The sequence below is a fragment of the Bufo bufo genome, chromosome 2 (genome assembly GCF_905171765.1).
Source record: "Bufo bufo chromosome 2, aBufBuf1.1, whole genome shotgun sequence".
NCBI lineage: Eukaryota > Metazoa > Chordata > Amphibia > Anura > Bufonidae > Bufo > Bufo bufo.
Genome location: NC_053390.1, coordinates 394656480 through 394676885, shown reverse-complemented (window position 1 = coordinate 394676885; position 20406 = coordinate 394656480). Strand labels below are relative to the sequence as shown.

Sequence of the window (20406 nt, the reverse complement as noted above, 5' to 3'; positions counted from 1 at the left end):
ATGATCCACTTCTATTTTTGGCTTTAAAAACCAGTCTCATTCCCATCATAGAAAGTGACGGCATATACCGGTAGTTAGCACTTTATTATCGGTAGAGGTATAACCTCCGGAGAAGGAAGGATCCACAGTGCTGCTTTAGCATTTCATCTCCTTTAAAGTTTTCCCTGTGCAGTAGTGTGTCTGGCCACCAGCTGTGCATGGAACTGCAGCCAGGCCTCATTCAGAGGGCCAGGAGCAGCACTGTGCATGGAAAACAGTGAAGGGGTATCACACTGAACCAAAGTGGCACGTTCAAAATCATAAGACCACTAGAGGTTGCATAGGATGGACCTCATCGATCACTGACATGTTAATGATGGGGCCTAGTTTGTAAATTAAGGACTTAGGCCCCTTTCACATGGGCGAGATTTCTGCGCGGTTGCAATCCGTGAGGTGAACGCATTGCACCCGCACTGAATCCGGACCCATTCATTTCTATGGGGCTGTGCACATGAGCGGTGATTTTCACACATCACTTGTGCGTTGCGTGAAAATCGCAGCATGCTCCTCTTTGTGCGTTTTTCATGTAACGCAGGCCCCATAGAAATGAATGGGGTTGCGTGAAAATCGCAAGCAACCGCAAGCAAGTGCGGATTCGGTGCGATTTTCACGCACGGATGCTAGGTGACGATCGGGATGGGGACCCGATCATTATTATTTTCCCTTATAACATTGTTATAAGGGAAAATAATAGCATTCTGAATACAGAATGCATAGTAAAATAGGGCTGGAGGGGTTAAAAAAAAATAAAACTTGTTCGCGCAGCCGGCATCTCTTCTTTCTTCAGGACCTGGGTAAAGGACCTTTGATGACGTCACTGCGCTCATCACATGGTCGATCACATGATCCATCAACATGGTGATGGATCATGTGAATGACCATGTGATGAGCATAGTGACGTCATCAAAGGTCCTTTTCCTCACAGATGAAGACAGAAGAGATGCCGACTGTGCAAACAAGTGGATTAAGGTGAGTTAAAATATTTATTTATTTATTTTAACCCCTCCAGCCCTATTATACTATGCATTCTGTATTCAGAATGCTATTATTTTCCCTTATAACCATGTTATAAGGGGAAATAATACAATCTACACAACCTTGAACCCAAACCTGAACTTCTGTGAAGAAGTTCGGGGCTGGGTACCACAGTCGGTTTTTTATCACGCGCGTGCAAAACGCATTGCACCTGCGCGATAAAAACTGACCAACGGAACGCAATGGCAGTCAAAACTGACTGCCATTGCGTACCTACTCGCGCGGGTTTGCCGCAACGCATCCGGACCTTATCCGGACACGCTCATGTGAAAGAGGCCTAAGCGGTGTTTTGTGATTTTTTTATCTCCACCTTTCAAACGCCACAACCTTTTTGTTTTTAGAACTACATAGCCGTATGAGGACTTATTTTTTGCAGGAGGAGTTATATTTTTATGACATCATTTAGGGGTAGCGAAAAAAATTGATTGTCCGGCTTCACCTCGCAGTGCGTGTTTTATTAGGAAACGTGCTTAAAAACCAAACATCAGGCTCATTGGATCAACATATATTACAGATCCTTCCTCATGATACAGAGAATAAGACTGACAAATCTTATATACAGAGTAAAAGCAGTGATTCAGCTGTGGATTATTGATTGGCAAATAGACTGCTTTCACCCCACCCACAGCATATACCACTGAGACACAGGAACAGAACTGCATGAGAAGAAGACAGAGGAAAAAAAAAATAATCTTTTAATTTTCTCCCCTCTCTTCCTTCCACGCAAGAACCGCCCCTAAAGGACAAGAGAAGAAGATACATCTAATAATGCAATATTAAATCTTGTCTTTGATTAAGGCCCAAAGGCATACAGGACTGAAATCTAAAAATCCAATAAGCTTCTCTATTAAGAAGAGCTTTCCTATGGTCTCCGCCCCGTTTAGGAAAATTAACTCGTTCAATGCCCTGAACTTTCATGCCAGCAATATTGCCCTGGTGGCAAGAGGCAAAATGCTGGCTGACTGCTGACACATTTTTTACAAAAGCATGAGATATATCTGAGATATGTCTGCATATCCGAACTTTGAGGGCATTGGATGTACATCCCACACATTGAAATTGACATGTAGAACAAGACACACAATACACCACGTGTGTGATATTGCAATTAATGTATTGTTGTATCTCAAATGACTGCTGGGCTGCAACAGAGGCCACATACCGTCCTATTTGTATGACACTGCAACACGTACAAATGCGGTGCCCGAAATTTGAACATCCCTTTGGACCTAAGCCAACATTGTTGTGATACCGTACCATCTGAAAACCGACTCGGACTGAGTTTTTGAGAAAGTGTTGGCGCCTTGCGGGCAACACATTTTATTCCCTTGTCCACAATCGGTTTCCAGGCGGCATCTGTGCGCAAAACTGTCAGATCATTTAGGGGTACATCTTATATATTGCATAAGTTTTAAAACATTTTTAGGGGTGATGGCGTAAAAAAACACTGAGATTCCACCATTGTTTTTGGGTGTTGTTTTATGACGTTCACCAGGTGACATATACCGTATATACATGACATAATAACTTAACATAATAGCTTTCTCTGCTTTTGTTCAACCAAAACAATTTTTTTTCATTAGTTTTTTTGTGTTGCTGAATTCAAGATCCATAACATATATTTTTTTCTGGGACGAGTTTTCATTGGTGTCATTTTAGGGTACATACTGTACAACTTTTTGATCGCTTTTTTGGAAGTTAGAATGGACAAAAACAGCAATTTTGACTTTAAATTTCTTTATGCTGTTTACTGCACTGAATAAAAAATTTGATCATGTTATTGTATGTATCATTATGGATTTGACTTTCTAATTCTTAGTAGTATATATAAATAAATAAATATATATATATTTTTATATATATATATATATATATATATATATATATATATATATATATTTCAGGTAAATAAATTAGTTTGCAGGTCAAAAAAGGTCATCTTAATTTTTTTTTACTTTATTTTTTATTTTTTCCCAAACACTTTTTGTTTACTTTTTCATTTTTTTCTATGTCCCTGTAGGGGACTTAAATATGCAATGTTCTGATAAAATAGAATACTTCTATATTGTATTGTGTCAGTTACTGTAATATCTGACATAATGCCTATAGTGATCCATACTAGCCAGGCCTAGAGGCCAATGTTAGTTTCCAGACTGCTGTACAGCCACTTTGGCATCCTGTAGTGCAGTGTCAGTGGGGGTGGGGGGGAGTTGATAGAGTCAGAGAGGGATCCTCTTCCCTCTCTCTAACCACTTGCGGTCACCAGTGCCCACAGCATCTATTGTCATAAACTGCTGTTAACTCCTATCCCGGCAGTAACAACAGTGTGCCACCTGTCATGGGCGCAGCTCCTGAGCCCATGCCATCACAGCACCATACATGTATGCCTATTTGCAGCATTGCACATGTATTGAGTGGTGAAGAAAGGGGTCAAGCGATGGCCTACTCTAGCAATGAGGTTACCCCATTAAATCTACATATGACTACTCAGTAATCTATTTATAAGAGCTTGGAAGTAATTATTGGTTGCAAACTTAAATATCATACTGATACACATTGCTGTTTGTAATGTTCTGTCATTTTTGTTACAATCTATTTAGAACCCCTTCCGGATACTTTTGGAACAGAAAGATTGGGAATGCTTTTTGCTGAATTTGGGCCAGAAACACCATCTGTGTTGACATCATTGACTGGCAATAACCTGTTGGTTAAAACTGGTGGATCAGCATTGATAGGTAAGTTAACAGCTACTGTACAGTAATAGAACAAATTGTAGGGGTCATTTACTATCAGATATACAGTACAGACCAAAAGTTTAGACACACCTTCTCATTCAAAGAGTTTTCTTTATTTTTATGACTATGAAGGCATCAAAACTATGAATTAACACATGTGGAATTATATACATAACAAACAAGTGTGAAACAACTGAAAATATGTCATATTCTAGGTTCTTCAAAGTAACCACCTTTTGCTTTGATTACTGCTTTGCACACTCTTGGCATTCTTTTGATGAGCTTCAAGAGGTAGTCCCCTGAAATGGTCTTCCAACAGTCTTGAAGGAGTTCCCAGAGATGCTTAGCACTTGTTGGCCCTATTGCCTTCACTCTGCGGTCCAGCTCACCCCAAACCATCTCGATTGGGTTCAGGTCCGGTGACTGTGGAGGCCAGGTCATCTGGCGCAGCACCCCATCACTCTCCTTCATGGTCAAATAGCCCTACTTTCAAAGTTTTCCCAATTTTTCGGCTGACTGACTGACCTTCATTTCTTAAAGTAATGATGGCCACTCGTTTTTCTTTACTTAGCTGCTTTTTTCTTGCCATAATACAAATTCTAACAGTCTATTCAGTAGGACTCTCAGCTGTGTATCCACCTGACTTCTCCTCAACGCAACTGATGGTCCCAACCCCATTTATAAGGCAAGAAATCCCACTTATTAAACCTGACAGGGCACACCTGTGAAGTGAAAATCATTTCAGGGGACTACCTCTTGAAGCTCATCAAGAGAATGCCAAAAGTGTGCAAAGCAGTAATCAAAGCAAAAGGTGGCTACTTTGAAGAACCTAGAATATGACATATTTTCAGTTGTTTCACACTTGTTTGTTATGTATATAATTCCACATGTGTTCATTCATAGTTTTGATGCCTTCAGTGTGAATCTACAATTTTCATAGTCATGAAAATAAAGAAAACTCTTTGAATGAAGGTGTGTCCAAACTTTTGGTCTATACTGTACGCCAGTTTTCTGGCATATATCTGGCGCAGATTGCAGTGCAAACATATACTAAAGAGGTTAGGTCACTTCAGCAAATAGCATTTATTATGTAGAGAAAGTTAATACATGCAATCCATCAGTGGTGGTCGTGCTTGCATACTATAGAAAAAAAGCACCAGCCTATGTGTGTTCCCACAGCCCCGGCCACCAGTGATGAGGGCACTTTTTCCTATAGAGTGCAAGCATGGCCACTGCTGATGGATTGCAGGGTGGTCGAAAGTATGGAAAGAGCAGTGTTTAATGTGATGGAAAAATGAATCCAGACAGAAAAGGAAGGATCTGCGGAAATGCCAACCTGGACATTTAACCACCCTGATGCCGTGGTCAAATTTCACCACGGCATCTGCGAGTGTTAAAAAACGAAAGCGTGGGCTTCCTGCTCAGATGCGCCTTTCTCCAGCAGAGATGGGGGAAAGCACCATGTTCTAAAAATGAGCCACAGCCTGTACTCGGCTTCCAGGCTCATTATTAGTATATCCCAGTTCAGGCTAGATCGCAGCACGGAACTGTGATTTAGTGATTTCTAGACAGAATAATGGAGCAATTTCCATTATTCTGTATAAATTGCAATCTGAAAAAAAGTAATAAAAAAGTAAAAAAAAGTTTAAAAAAAATAAAATTAAAATTAAAATTTAAAATCACCCAATTTTCCCCAAAATAAAAATAAACAAAAAAAATAACATTATGGGCATTGTCGCATGCGAAAACAATCATACTATTAAAATATTTAAAAAAGTTATCCCGGCTGAATTGCCGTTTTTTCATTACTTTATCTCCCAAGAAAATGTAATAAAAAGTGATCTAGTCATATGGTATTGGCTAAATTGACAGATTGTCCCTTAAATAAGGCCCACACATCTCCGTAGACATGACTATAAAATGGGGGTCACCGGGTAGCAGAGGTTCTGTTAGGGTTGCCACCTTTCCCAACAAAAAATAATAGTTACACAAATTAAAAAGGTTGGTGCGTTTATTTAAGTTTTATTTAGTCTCTATTTTTTAAATGATTCTGCTGGGACTCAAACTCACAGCCTTCTACATTAAAGGCAAGAACCTTAACCACTGAGCTATAGAGCTTTATGTTAGCCTACTGTAAATATATTATGGCTAAAAACCTCAGTAGTATTTCCCACATATTATGCATTCATATATATCATAAGTATGATTTTATATTTTTTTTTTTTTGTAATTACACATTTATTTTGTGCCATACATTTTTTTTACAATTACAAAAAAATATATAAAATGATACTTCTGCTGTATAGGAATACCTAATACATGAGAAACTACTATGAGGTTTTTCTGCCACAGCTTAGTATTGAGCTCTATAGCTCCATGTCCATATACATATATGGAGTCAGAGCCAGTAAGAGTCCCGCCAGGAAGAGTCCCGACTCTTCAGTAACACTGTGGGATTCCCCACTGTTCAGCAATCTGCACACTAGACCTGAGTGTGCCCCCCCAGGAGCAGTGGACCCCGGCATTTGCATGGGCTTGCCGGTTGCTGACGCCGGCCCTGTATGTACATGTCATGAACTATAGCTTCACCACACTGAGATCTACTCAGAAAGCTACTATACATATTATTGCTTTATTCACAGGCACAATACCTGATTATAAAGACACCAGTAATATGTCTTAGCTTATAAGTAGAGATGAGAGAAGTTTTGGAAAATTCTATTCAGCTGCTTCGTCGAATTTCACAATGCAATTTGCTTTGTGGCGAACTACCTCTTCACAAAGCACAAGTGATGATTTCCTTGTATGTAGCGGGCACCATGATAGGGAACGGCGATGGCCCCCCGTCATTGAACCCCTCAGATGCCGCGTTCATCGCTGTTAGCAGCATCTGACTTTAACATTTAGGGCTTTCAGGGGTTAAAAAAAATATAAAAAATACTCACCTTATCCATTTGATCACGTAGAGGCCGCCATGGCAATCTTGATTGAAGCCACCGAGCGAAATTTTGCGCGGTGACATGATGATGTCATCATGCTAGCCGGCGTGTTGATGTCATGCTTCACTGTACGCAAGATTTTGCATCGTATCTTCAATCATGATGTCAGCGGCAGCCTGTTCACGCAAATGGATGAGGTGAGTGTTTTTTATTTTTATTGCCATTTCAGGGCAGGTGGACTTTTTATTACCTTTTTATTGGTATTTTTGCATTACATATTAGAGCAAAGGGATGTATCTGCTAAAAATATATAAAGTACCCTTTCATTAGTGTTAAAAACGATCAATATCTAATCTCAAATCCTACATAATGTGGAAATCAGTTGGCAATCATTCAAGTCTTGTAGGAGAGGGTAAAAACTTCACTAGTGAGGTCCTACATTTTTCAAAATTCCCAAGGGACAGTAAGTTATTAACATTTGTACAGAGTAGGTTATAAGTCACATATAAGTACTGCTGTTAATTCCATGTGCAAAGAAGCAAATGCGCAGTATATATTGTATAATAGTATATTTACAAAGATTTTTATTATACTCTGTAATTGCTTCATTGTGTGTACTTTACTGACTAAGATACCTGATCCCTGTTAGTTGACATATTTGACTCCTGACAGGTTATTTCAGTAAATTGTTCTTAATTATAGATTTAAAGCCTAAGGGGGCATTGAAAATCTGTGCCATTCATTTGAATAAGATTTGCAGAAATCCATGTGCTTGCCCCCAAAACAGTCCCATTCAGGTGAATTGAACAGATTTTCTGCAAAAAATGTGCCAAGGGTTGATATGTCTTGTACCAGTGTACTTCAGGCCTTTGCAGAAGAAATTCTATTCTTGTAAATGACTATCAAAGTAAAATAAAAGATACAACGTAAGAGATATTCTGCCGCCACTTGAAATAAAGCCTATCTTTGTGTATTTTTCTTTAGCTTATTGTGCTTTTGTTGTATTATTATTTTTCCAAGAGGTTTGACATCTGTGTCAGTTTCTCATGGTTCTTGCAGCGTGTGGCTCAGGATTTGATATCAGCGTGCACCTCTCTTGTGTAGATCATACCAGTGGGACACTCTTTAACATTTGTTATGTTAGAAAATGTTCCATAAATCATAGTGAGATGCCACATTTTTAAGTTTTCCATTTACCCCTTAAAGATGTTAGGTTTTAGTTCAGGATATAAACTTAGAAGCAAATCCTGTTTTAACTGATCAAAATGTCAGATAATATGCATTCACTAAAGCTATATTGTGTGGGCTTCGTATGTTATGCTTTGCTATTAAAATTCTATATGGAACAGGACTTCTTTTCAATTGTTGTACAAAGGCATAGGGCCAGATTTATGATTAGCTCAAGTCAAAATAATGGAGTGAAAAAGTTGCAAATTTTTGTGCAATCGCTAAAACTGCGCAAAAATTTGCGACTTTTATAGGCTTTGCGCTATGCTCGCCAGTTTTCTGAAAGTGGGTGTGTTTTCTTATGTAAATGAATCTCTAGGCAGATTAAAAGTCGCAAAAAATGGCGCAATTTCACTCCAGGGAGGACCATGCTTATCTTATGCGACCTTTTAATAGAACATGCGACTCTTTCATAAAGACGTGCGACTTTTGTAAAGCCGCTTACTGACGGATAAACTGCTACCATCAAACCACATTTATCACAGTATTAAAGGACCATTAATAAATCTGACTTAGCCAAAAGTGACTTTGGATGCATGTAAAAGTGGAGTAAGATGTAAGTGAAATGATAAATCTGGGCCATAGAGTCTACCAGAGTGCATGATATACAGAGTAAGGCTTATGCAGATTTGTGTTGTACAGATCAATGATGTGCACCCTTAGAATCAGGAAGCTTTTCAGTTACATGTTAATATTACTGCTCCCTGGCTCTAGAACTTAGGATGTGAAATAAAGACCCAGTCTGCATAGATCGTTATATCGTCTTTAAAATTATTCTCTCCCTCTTATTTTGTGACAAATGGCGATAACTGTCATGTCGACGAACAGGTGACGTCAAACAATCATGCCACATGACTTGATCTGATTTTCATGTAACTAAAAAACTTTGCTTTTAATCTGGCTTCTATGTAGCCCCCCTATATACTGTATTTCATCAGCATTTTAACCCCTTCGTGCTGGAGCGATGGGCAAACATGGCGCCCACTCGCGCATACAGCGGGCGACATGGCCGGCGGGTCTCCACTGTTTCAAACAGCAGAGACCCACAGTTAATGACCGCGACCAGTAATAATGTCGATCGCAGTCATTAAAGCCTTTAGATGCCGTGATCAAGTGAGATCACGGCATCTAAAGGGTGAAAACCCGGAAGCTCATGCTCAGGATCATAAGTCCACTTTCACACAGCAATATTATGGTCAGTATTTTGCATAAGTATTTGTAAGCTAAAACCAAGAGTGGAACCTAGAGAGAAAAATATCATGGAAAACAGCCAGAACAGCCTGCAGGATCTCTTGTCGCAAATGTGAAACTAGCCTTATAGATACTGTTATACTTTCAGGCACTGGCCACAGCAATCAAATGCAGCACATACTAACATCAGTTCTGCAGACAGAGATAAGCTGCATCAATGACATGTTAGGCGCTTCTAGGGTAGCCAACCAGATTATTTCTTTTTCTGGGCAATATATCAAAAAATGATGGACTGACAAATTATAAAACGGTAATGAATAATAAGTTGACAACCATAGGCACATCCTCGCTGCAGAGACCATTGGAGTGACCAGGGATGCGGGAATTGAATAGAATTGAATTACTTGTTATTTTAGGCCATAAGCAGCTGCCAAGTCATTTTTCTAAAGCTGGTAACTCCTTTGCTATCTGCAATGTGAGCAAAACTATCAAGGGGTCAGGTTGACGATCAGACATGCTGTCCATAAGCCAACTAAGATCAACATTACCTAGTAAAATCAGTTTTTTATAGGAGGATGGATGGGGAAATGGATGCTATTTGATTTCTAGGACTACCAGCTCGTGCTATGCAATAAGGAAAATTATGGATGTCTTTCTTAATCTAGTCTGTTATATATACTGGATTCATGCTGATGTATTCTGTTAAACATCTGAATTCTAAATTAGTCTGGAGCCATAGAAAATCCTTTTTAGGTTCACATATGGTCACCAGGCCATACATTACCTCCCTTAAGTTGCTAACTCCTGAGAGGAGTGCTTATGTAATGCTAAATCCAGCATTAGTCCTGAGAATTTTCCTTAAAAAATTATTTTAACAGCCTTTTAGTGCTAATGCATAAATCATTATATTTTACAAATCAAATGTGTTTTTATTGTCTAGAGAAACCAAAGGAGACTGATAGCTGGCAGAACACTGCAGTGCCTTCCTCAGGCAAAATAATCGCTACAACAATTCCCCTGACTTATGTTAGAGATCAATTTGTTCTTTGTATTAATGTAATACAGATTGAACACCAATGCTGCAGTTCATCAGATCCAATTCAGATTTATAAAGGCTTATCATCTCCAAGGAATTTGTACTCTCCATTAATAAGAGGCCAGTGGTAAAAATAATTAAAACCATGACAGAAATGGTCTCAACATTTTATTATCCTTTTTTTTCCTCAAGCACATGTTTGGAAAGAAAGATCCTTGCAACATATAACTCGAGGAACAGTATCATTTTGAAGTTGTTGATTTGTAAAACTTGGTTTAATATTGAATTAGCTCAGTTTTATTGTTTAAAATTTTAACCGGAGTTATTCATAATTAATACATACTCCAATATGCACTCAGCCAAAAATTCCTGTGGAATGTGTGTTCCTGGTTGACCGTAGTTCAATTGGCTTCTGCAAGATATATTGTATTTCTCCCCCCTGACCCATATTAATTGAGAGTTCTGCACAGTCCCAGTGCCAGAAATCTCCATTTATTAGACACAGTTTAAAATGATTGTCTTTTTAGTGTACAATTACTATACAAACTAATACAGTCATGACTTTCCGGAAGTGTTTAAGCATTGACAAAAATTGCAGGGGACACCATTCTCTTAACTGCACATATTAAAATCTCCCCTGCCTTTGGAAAAATCTGCTTCTGTGCAGAATCCCTAAGCCTTCTCCTTGGGGACTGAGTAGAGCATTCATGAAACACTTTGCCCTATCATAGTGAGAACTCTGTAGCTTTTTAGTTACAGCTGCACAGTTCTCACTATTCACTGCATTCATTTCTATCATTAATGTATAAGAGAAGATGAAGCTGAATCAGTTCAGTAAGCAGTGAAGCAGAATCCGGTTATGTAACTTTCATCTCCATACTTACTTGCAGTTCGATACTGTGCGCTGACAATCTAGTAAAATAATAATAATATTGATAATTATCTTTATTTATAGAGCGCCAACATATGCCACAGCGCGTTACAATCAGGGGGTTCAAGTACAAACAGAGTCATAAATAACATAGCAGCAAACAGGTCAATAATTAAAACAAGATGAATGAAGGCCCTGCTCTTCCCCAGCTTACAATCTATGAGGAGATGGGGGTGAGACAAAAGGTAGAAATGCATTGAGAGGACTCCAGTGCCCACGCTTTTTACTGCTGGTTTGTGGGAATCCAAGTGGATTGGGAAATCAAAAGGATCTAACCGGACTTGGCATCACTTACACTATACACTGCTTACTCTAGTTTGGGGTGTGTTTTAGAGCTGACAGATTCCCTTTAAATCTATAACCTCTATATATACATACAAGGTGCAGTGCAATGTGTTTCCTCTGTCTCCATCTCTATTTAGCAGTATCTGTTTTGTAGATTCAGACAACTCATTGAGTCTTTCTGGATGAGTAATGCATATGAGATTCATCAGGATACTGACAAGTTTATCCCAGGGAGAAGCGAGCACACAGGTCAAGTGGATTATTGTGCACTTTGTGTATAGAGCATTACTAAGAACCACATGTTGTTCCTTTTCTATATACACAAATATCTTCTTAGCAGGGATCACAGATTAATATTGTGTTGTATTAACTCTTTATAGATGTCCTTCCAAACACTGCTTTATGAAAAGTAGTAAGAAAACTGCCCACATGAAGATATGTAGCCTAGTTTGGATCATAGGCTTCTGCAGGTTACAAACTGTTAATTTATTAGTATAGTTCATACTAACTGCTTTTGAAGAGAATCTGTCACATTCGACATGGTGTATGCTCTGTAGACAGTATGTTATAGAGCAGAGCAGATTGATATATAGTTTTATGGAAAAAGATTCAGTATAACTTGTAATTTATTCAAATAAAGCATACCTAACCTTCCAACGGACTTTGAATTAATCAATAGTCCAGTGTGTGTATATGAAGGATAACACTGTATCTGTCATTTTTTAGCAGTTTCCCCTGTGCATGCTGGATGTCTAGATTGCAGTTCTCCCAGATCTGGTGGATGGAGACAAGCTCCCATCCACTGCACACAGAAAATAGGAGAATCTGCTTCATAACTTCCTCTTACCCAGAAGAAGCCTAAGGATCATGGAGGACATTATAGCAAAGTACTGACCTATACATTTGTGAATAAAGCACTTGGACTGAGATATAAAATTCCTATTCAGCTGCAAAAGTCTATTCGCCTGTGTGTCTCACTCAGCTAGTGCTTATTGTTCCCCCTTCCCTCTCCATAGACTTGTATTAACATACTGTATGTAATATGCTCTTTCAGTGAGCTGCTCCTGTCCTGGACGGTTTCAAGAGAAATTTCAAAAAGAAAAGTATTTAGCAAGTGGGTGGAGGTGGTAAACAGCTGATAAACGAAGAACTAGACATTTCTCTTTGATAAGATGTATTACAAAGTTTCTTATGGCCGCTTGTTCTATTGATTTATGCAAAGTTGAGTGAAAAGTTAGTGACTATTTCATTTCTGCTATTGCTTATGAGTCTTGTGGGTGGTTCTATTCAGTGATTGACAGCCTTCCCTGACTGACTGTGTATACAGAGATAGCTGTCAGTCAGTTGTAAAGATGGCCCACCTAAGCATAGAAAAAGTAGGGAGGAGAACTAAGGCTACTTTCTCACAGTCATGCGTGGTCTGTGAAATGCGATCTGTGTGACAGCCACATTTACCAGACTGACTGCAACTCATGTGAGCGAAAGTCACAGCATCATGGAGCACTATTATGCTGTGAGTTTAGCTCACATTAACAATGGTTGTTCTGGGAAATGGGAGCTTCACGGACCACGTTTCACAGACCACAGGCAGTTGTGTGAAAGCAGCCTTAAATAAATTAAATACAAGTTATTCTGATTTTTCCCCCCATAAAACTATATATCAATCTGCTCAGCTCCTCCTGCTCTGTAACATGCTGCCTTCAGTTAGGAGTTTCCCTTAAAACCTCATGGAAATTACCAACTTCAAAATAATTATTACAAGGTTCCCAAATATGACAGTCAAACCAATTAATGAGGACAGTATACACTTTTTCATTTGCAGCCTGAATTTTACCCAAATTGCAACAGATACTCTATATTGGCCCAAGATTTCCCCAGAAGCATCGTTTTAATGAACAGATTAAAAGCTCAAAAAAATTACTTTAAAGAGTTGTTGCATCTCAGCAGACGAGAATAGTAATTTCTATTGATGGGAGTGAGAAAAATATGGAATGCACACAGAATCAGTATTTTGCGGATCCGTGGTGTGGTTCGTGTGCATGAGCCCTAATCCTCATGTGGTTTGGGAATCCCCTGTGGCTCATATACCTCTTTCCTTCAGCTTTGGTTAGACAAGTGTGCAGGATAGTTCTGGAAAACTGGCATTTTTACCAGAATACAATTCACATTCAGATTCATTTCTATGGAGTTGATCTTTTCTGTTACAGATATTGATTTGATTAGCACAATGGTGGGATCACTGTACATGTTGTGAGCAATTCTGCGCTGTAACCTGGAGCTACACTTTGGGTATTAGTGTAGATGTCAGCAGTTCTTTATGTGATATGTCACAGAATGACCTTACAATCTTATCCTACTGTTTAGATATTTTAGGGTAATTACCCACTACATCACTTTCTAATCACAAAGACAAAGTTTTAACCTGCTTTTTGTGATCAGCATCTGGTGAAGGAAAATATTTTCTTTACACAATGGGCGTTTTACGTTATGCAATCAGCCTGTGACATACTCTGCAATTACCATTCTTTGTCTAGGTAATGCTCTCATAGAGTGAATTGCTATGTTCTGTTCTGGTGATGTCTGATGTAACCATGTATACTCAGAAACAAGTTTGCATATCATCTTTTAATACCACACTGAGCTAATGACAAGTTTCAGTTTCTTCTCTATTTCAACAAATCCAAAAAAGAATCTATATGTAAATTGAACACATCTGTCTGTTACACCCTGGCATTTGCTAAAGTCCATGTCTCAGAGGAACTAGGATTATGATTTATGCATTAACTAGCGACTGATAACTTCCATACTGCGTTCTGTGAAGGCTGTACTCCCAACAATATGTCCCTACTCACTCCCAAATCCACTGATTTAGCCTACACCCAGTACAAGAATCTAAGAACTGATCAGGTCTTTACGGGTAACTAAAGCTAAAGGACAGTTATATGGAAAGCCATACAATTTTTCTATTACGGCATCATCATTTCATGCATACTGTATATTACCCAGCCTTGTTTGTCCTGCTACCACTGGCACCTGTTTTACCTTCCCCTCTAACATGTTATGTCTAAAATATGTTTCCCCTTTCTAAGGCTAGTTTCACATTTGTGGCAGGAGTTCCAGCAGGCTGCTTGTGGTAGCTGGATCCGGCACTGTCGGGTGTTAATGCAATGCGCGCAGGCCCCATTGACTGTAATGGGGCCTGGCAAATATGCCGAGATTCAGCCGGACAAATACTGGTTTGTGCAGTTGTATTTGTCTGGCCGAATCATATTTGCAGGGTAGCAGCTGGATCTCTGCCAGACCCTATTATAGTCAATGGGGCTGGTGGGCATTCCAGTACTGTTCGGCAATGCCAGATCCAAAAAGCTACAGCAGGCTGTTCTCTCCCGGAGCAGCCTGCCAGAACTCCTGTGAAAGAAGCATAAAACAGGACAATATCAGTGACCTTAAAACTGAGTATGCATACATCACCTCCATTATTAGACCAACTGCAAGCCACTCAATATATTGTATTACAAACATTGATTTTCTGCAAAATGAAGATATTTTTAAAGGACAAGATACATTAGTATAGTGAAAACACTGCACATTTATTAAGACTGGCAATTTGGACGCCGGTTTTAATAAGCCCCTGCGCTGGCGTATCCACCACCAAATATAAATGTAAAACAGCTTCTTTGATAAGATCATTTTTTACGCCTAAACCAGATGTAGAAAATGACGAATGAGATGGGCCTGCTGGCCCATCCCCACCCATGCCACGTCCCCTTCTTTACACCTGGTATGAGCGGGGAAAAAGTTGCAGATTTTGCCGCAACATGGCATGCGACAGAATCTGCAGCAGATATACGCCACAACAGTGGCATTAATCTGTTCGTAGATGACCCCTATATTCATTATCGCGTGGTAGGTAAAGGTACATATTGTAAATATTAATACACAAGACAAATTTTAGTGGATATTGATTATTAAAAAGTAATGCAATATCTGTGGCTTATTTGATTAAATGAATTGTTTAATACTCCTTCTTTAACTTTCTCTGTACTGGGCAAAGTAACATGCACAAGGCTGCAAAATCAGAACAGTTGACTTTCCTGGCTCCTAAAAGTATGTTCAGACAAGGCAGATACACTTTAGATTTTGCATATGGATTTTGCCAGTGAAAAATCCGTAGCGTATTACAATGGCAGCAAAGTAGATGAGATTTTACCAACTCTAATCAACAGGCAGTGGAAAAAATCCAGTTGAAATTTTAATACCATTTTAGAGTGTATCACTTTTTTTTATCACTTTAATCAATTTTTGGGGAAGTGAAGCGGCAAAAATAAAAAACAACAAATCGGCTATTGAGGAAATGAGGAAACTTTGGTAAACTACTTCGGTATTCCTATCTGCGTATTAAAAAACATTTTAAAATAGGTATCCGAAGTTCGGTTCAGTACCAAGGTACCAGCCAGTACCAAAGCTGATTTTGTATTCCTATTTTAAAATGTTTTTCAATGCGCAGATAGGAATACCAAAATAATTCACCAAAGTCTCGTGCCCATTCGGCTGAGACGAAGTTTTGCTTCACGGAGCCAATACATTTTAATGCTGTACGGAAACAGCATTAAAACTGAAATTCGGGTTCGGATCCAGCTCGATTCGCTCAAGTCTAATTCCTAGCGGTCAAAGTTTTAAGGATGCCATAAAAAACACAAAATACAAATTACACTTCATAAATTGACTTCTTTCCTTTTTTCTTACATCAAAACCTGATCTCTCACATCTCTATCTCTCTTTTCATGTTTGTGCCTACAGATAAATAAAGATTATCATTATTATTATGGTACAGTGAGGAACAGAAGTATTTGAACACCCTGCGATTTTGCAAGCTCTGCCACTTAGAAATCATGGAGGGGTCTGAAATTCCCACTCTGAGAGACAGAATAAAAAAAAATAATCAGGAAATCACATTGTATGGTTTTTAAAGAATTTATTTGTCTTGCACTGCTGAACATAAGTATTTGAACACCTGAGAAACAGCAAGAATCCTAGCTCTCAAAGACCTGTTACTGTGCCTTTTAAAAAGTCCACCTCTACTCCACTCATTTATCTAACTTAGTAGCACCTGTCTGAGCTATTTAAAGACCTCTGTCCACCCCAGTCAGTCAGACGCCAACTTCTACCAAGGGCAAGACCAAAGAGCTGTCAAAAGACACCAGAGACAAAATTGTGGACCTTCACAAGGCTGGAAAGGGCTACAGGGCAATTGCCAAGCAGCTTGGTGAAAATAGATCAACTGTTGGAGCAATTGTTAGAAAATGGAAGAGGCTAAAGACGACTGTCAGTCTCTCTTGGACTGGGGCTCCATGCAAAATCTCACCTCGTGGGGTATCACTGATGACAAGAAAGGTGAGGAATCAGCCCAGAACTACAAGGGAGTAGCTGGTCAATGACATTAAGAGAGCTGGGACCACAGTTTCAAAGGTCACTGTCGGTAGAACACTACGCCGTCATGGTTTCAAATCATGCATTGCACGGAAGGTTCCCATGCTCAAGTCATCACATGTCCAGGCCCGTCTGAAGTTTGCCAATGACCATCTGGATGATCCAAAGGAGGCATGGGAGAAATTCATGTGGTCAGCTGAGACCAAAGTAGAACTTTTTGGTCTAAACTTCACTCTTCTTGTTTGGAGGAAAAAGAAGGATGAGTTGCATCCCAAGAACACCATCCCTACTGTGAAGCATGGGGGTGGTAACATCATGTGTTGGGGCTGCTTTTCTGCGAAGGGGACAGGACGACTGCGGTAAGGAGAGGATGAATGGGGCCATTTATTGTGAGATTTTGAGCAACAACCTCCTTCCCTTAGTCAGAGCATTGAAGATGGATCGTGGCTGGGTCTTTCAACATGACAACGACCTGAAGCACACAGCCAGGATAACCAAGGAGTGGCCTAGCCAGTCTCCAGACCTAAATCCAATAGAACATCTTTGGAGGGAGCTGAAACTCAGTGTTGCTTAGCGACAGCCCCGAAACCTGACATATCTAGAGGAGATCTGTGTGGAGGAGTGGGCTAAAATCCCTGTTGCAGTGTGTGAAAACCTGGTCAAGAACTACAGGAAACATTTGACCTCTGTAATTGCAAACAAAGGCTTCTGTACCAAATATTAATACAGATTTTCTCAGGTGTTCAAATACTTATGTTCAACAGTGCAAAATAAATTCTTAAAAAATCATTCAATGTGATTTTCTGATTTTTAAAAATAAATTCTGTCTCTCAGAGTGGGAATGCACCTACAATGTGAATTTCAGACCCCTCCATGATTTCTAAGTGGGAGAACTTGCAAAATCGCAGGGTGTTCAAATACTTCTGTTCCTCACTGTATATCTTATCTTTAATTATTTGCCTGTAATAAAACATGGTGTTTCTAGTATAGACAGTAAGAATTTATACTAGAAGCTTCAGGAACGACAGAACTATTAGCGTGGAATATGGGTACTAAATTCCCCAAAAATTGTACTTTGGTGCTAGGATACGCTAACATATGTCTAATTCAGTTTATAAGTCTAGAAAGACAAATCTCTATTCACAAGTAAGATGGTTATGTACATTGTTAATGGCAAAATTCATAGTTCTAATACAACCACATATCATGTATTTATTTTGCAGGATGTCCAGTGAAAGGTGATTCTGTCCCCCATATCACCTGGCTTCATAGAAGTCAACCACTAAACAGTGATACAAAGCTAACATATGATATTATGGAAGGTGGACAGATTCTTCAGCTAACTAACATAAGCAAGGACCACCAGGGAGAATATAGTTGTGTTATTCAGAAGAATCCGTCAGATTCAATCATGCAAAAAGCTTTTCTGTCACTTCAGGGTAAGTTAACCTTCAAATGATTGTGATGGATAAGATGCATGTCTCAGCACATAAATTGCCAACTCTATACAGTTCTCCATATAATTGTCGACTATGCATGAAGCTAATTCAGTTTTCCTTCACAATTTCAAATTCACCTTAAATGGTTACTGAACTTTGCCTAAAGTAGAAGTACAGGTGAATAGTTCCAAAATGGTAATCTGTCATACCAGGCAGATCCAGGTGGGCCAATTGGTCAGGGGGTTTCCTGACATGTTTAAGAAGAAACTGAATTGATAATGCAAGCCCTGCACTGTCAGTGTTGTTTCCAAGACTAGAAGAGCCTGTGGTATTTATTCAGCCTGCTGTGGTAGTATTTATTTTTTGTTGTACTGTGGTAGCTGTCACTGCTGGGGGTAATTTGTGCTTTATCATAATATCTGATGCTACTGTTTCTATGTTTAGCTTTTATTTTCTTACTTATCAGTAAGGGTACTTTCACACTTGCGTTAGAGGATTCCAGCAGGCAGTTCAAATGCATTGAAATACTGGATCCCCCTCTCCGGTGTCATACGGAAAAATGGATCCAGTATTTATTTTTTTCACATTTTTAAAGGTCTGTGCATGCGCAGACCGGGAAACCAGATCCGTTTTTCCGGTACCGGATCCGGCATTTCAATGGAAATTAATGCCGGATCCGGCATTCCGGCAAATGTCCCGGAATTTTGGCCGGAGAAAATACTGCAGCATGCTGCAGTATTTTCTTTGCCCAAATACCATAAGAGGGACTGAACTAAAGACATTCTAATGCATACTGAATGGATTGCTTTCCATTCAGAATGCATTAGGATAAAACTGAAGCGTTTTTTCCCGGTATTGAGTTCCGTCACAGGGGAAAACTAGTGCTAGTGTGAAAGCACCCTTAATAATGCGGGTTTATATATTTAAGGGAGTGCTAAATGGCATGACCAAGTAAAGTAATGCACATTGTGCATTGTATGCCACTATTTCTCTGCAAAATAGGGCTTAGTAATGTTGTAATCTTTGGGAAACTTACATTCAGAATAACTACATTGTGATAGTTTTGTAATATATTCCCTTCCACAACTTGTTTCATAAACAAAACAATTGAACAATTTTGGTTATATATTTTTATTGGCTCATATTTGTTGCTTGTTTCATAAACAGATTACCAGTGGACTTTGGTTGGTCACCTGCCATGTACAACATCATGTGGTAATAGAGGCATCCAGCATCCACAGCTGAGGTGTGTTCTTGACAAGCAAGAGGTCAATGCGTCATACTGCCAAGAGAAGCCCAAACCATCCATAAATCCCACTGCATGTAACAGAAGGGATTGTCCACCAAGGTTAGTTTCCCATAAATGCATTATTATAAATATGTGACTTCTGCAGATAAACTCACCCTGTGCCATTCATTTTTATTGGATACACTGTTATGAGTCGAAAGAGTTAAAAAAGATCTTGGAAATTCTCAATTCTCCCCTAAAATTTTTTGGCCAATTCAAAGAAAAGCTGTTGTGGTGGCTTCCTCCTCTCTCTCTATTGAAAACAGATAGGGAGGGGGCAGATTTATTATACCTTCAATCCAGAATTCTGGCTTCAAAAAGTCGCAAAATAGGGCTTTTGCAACTTTTTCCACTCACTTGCAGAAAGATTTTGCGACTTTTTGCACTGTTACACCACTCACTCAAGTTTTGCAATGTGGGTGGAAAAGTGTGTGTCGTTAGCAATGCTAAGGAGTTTTACTCCAGATTCATTAGTGAGACTTTTTTTTAAAAAGTTGCAAAAAGTCGCCATCTCATTCCAGTAGGAGGGTGGAATAGGAAAACTGGAGTAGCTTTTCTAGACAAAAGAATAAGGTTTAAGGATAAGAGACATGAGACATTTGGTAAATATGGCATAAGTACGCCAACACAGACTCAAGCAAAACTGACTTCAAATACTCTCCTTATGAGAACTTCCTCTATTGGCGTGTATGTGTATGGAGGAGTCAGGAGACAGATAGTTGTTGACCAAAGAAATAATAGAAAGATTCAGACTCCAGCACTCACTTTTTTTGAAGTGTCAAGTTCTCCATCTTTATTGTAGCAATTGTGCACAGACAATACAGGACTCAA

General features: G+C 39.2%; 1 protein-coding gene across 3 annotated transcripts in view; it reads left to right on the top strand.

The window, feature by feature from the left end:
• Nucleotides 1-20406, top strand: part of ADAMTSL1 (ADAMTS like 1) — a 1022249-nt gene that overhangs the window by 976320 nt on the left and 25523 nt on the right. For all 3 annotated transcript variants that reach the window (XM_040417238.1, XM_040417239.1, XM_040417240.1), the window contains 3 exons: nt 3675-3809; nt 18072-18287; nt 19455-19635. In XM_040417238.1, the coding sequence (XP_040273172.1) occupies nt 3675-3809; nt 18072-18287; nt 19455-19635 (532 nt within the window). The remainder of the gene's footprint in view (nt 1-3674; nt 3810-18071; nt 18288-19454; nt 19636-20406) is intronic.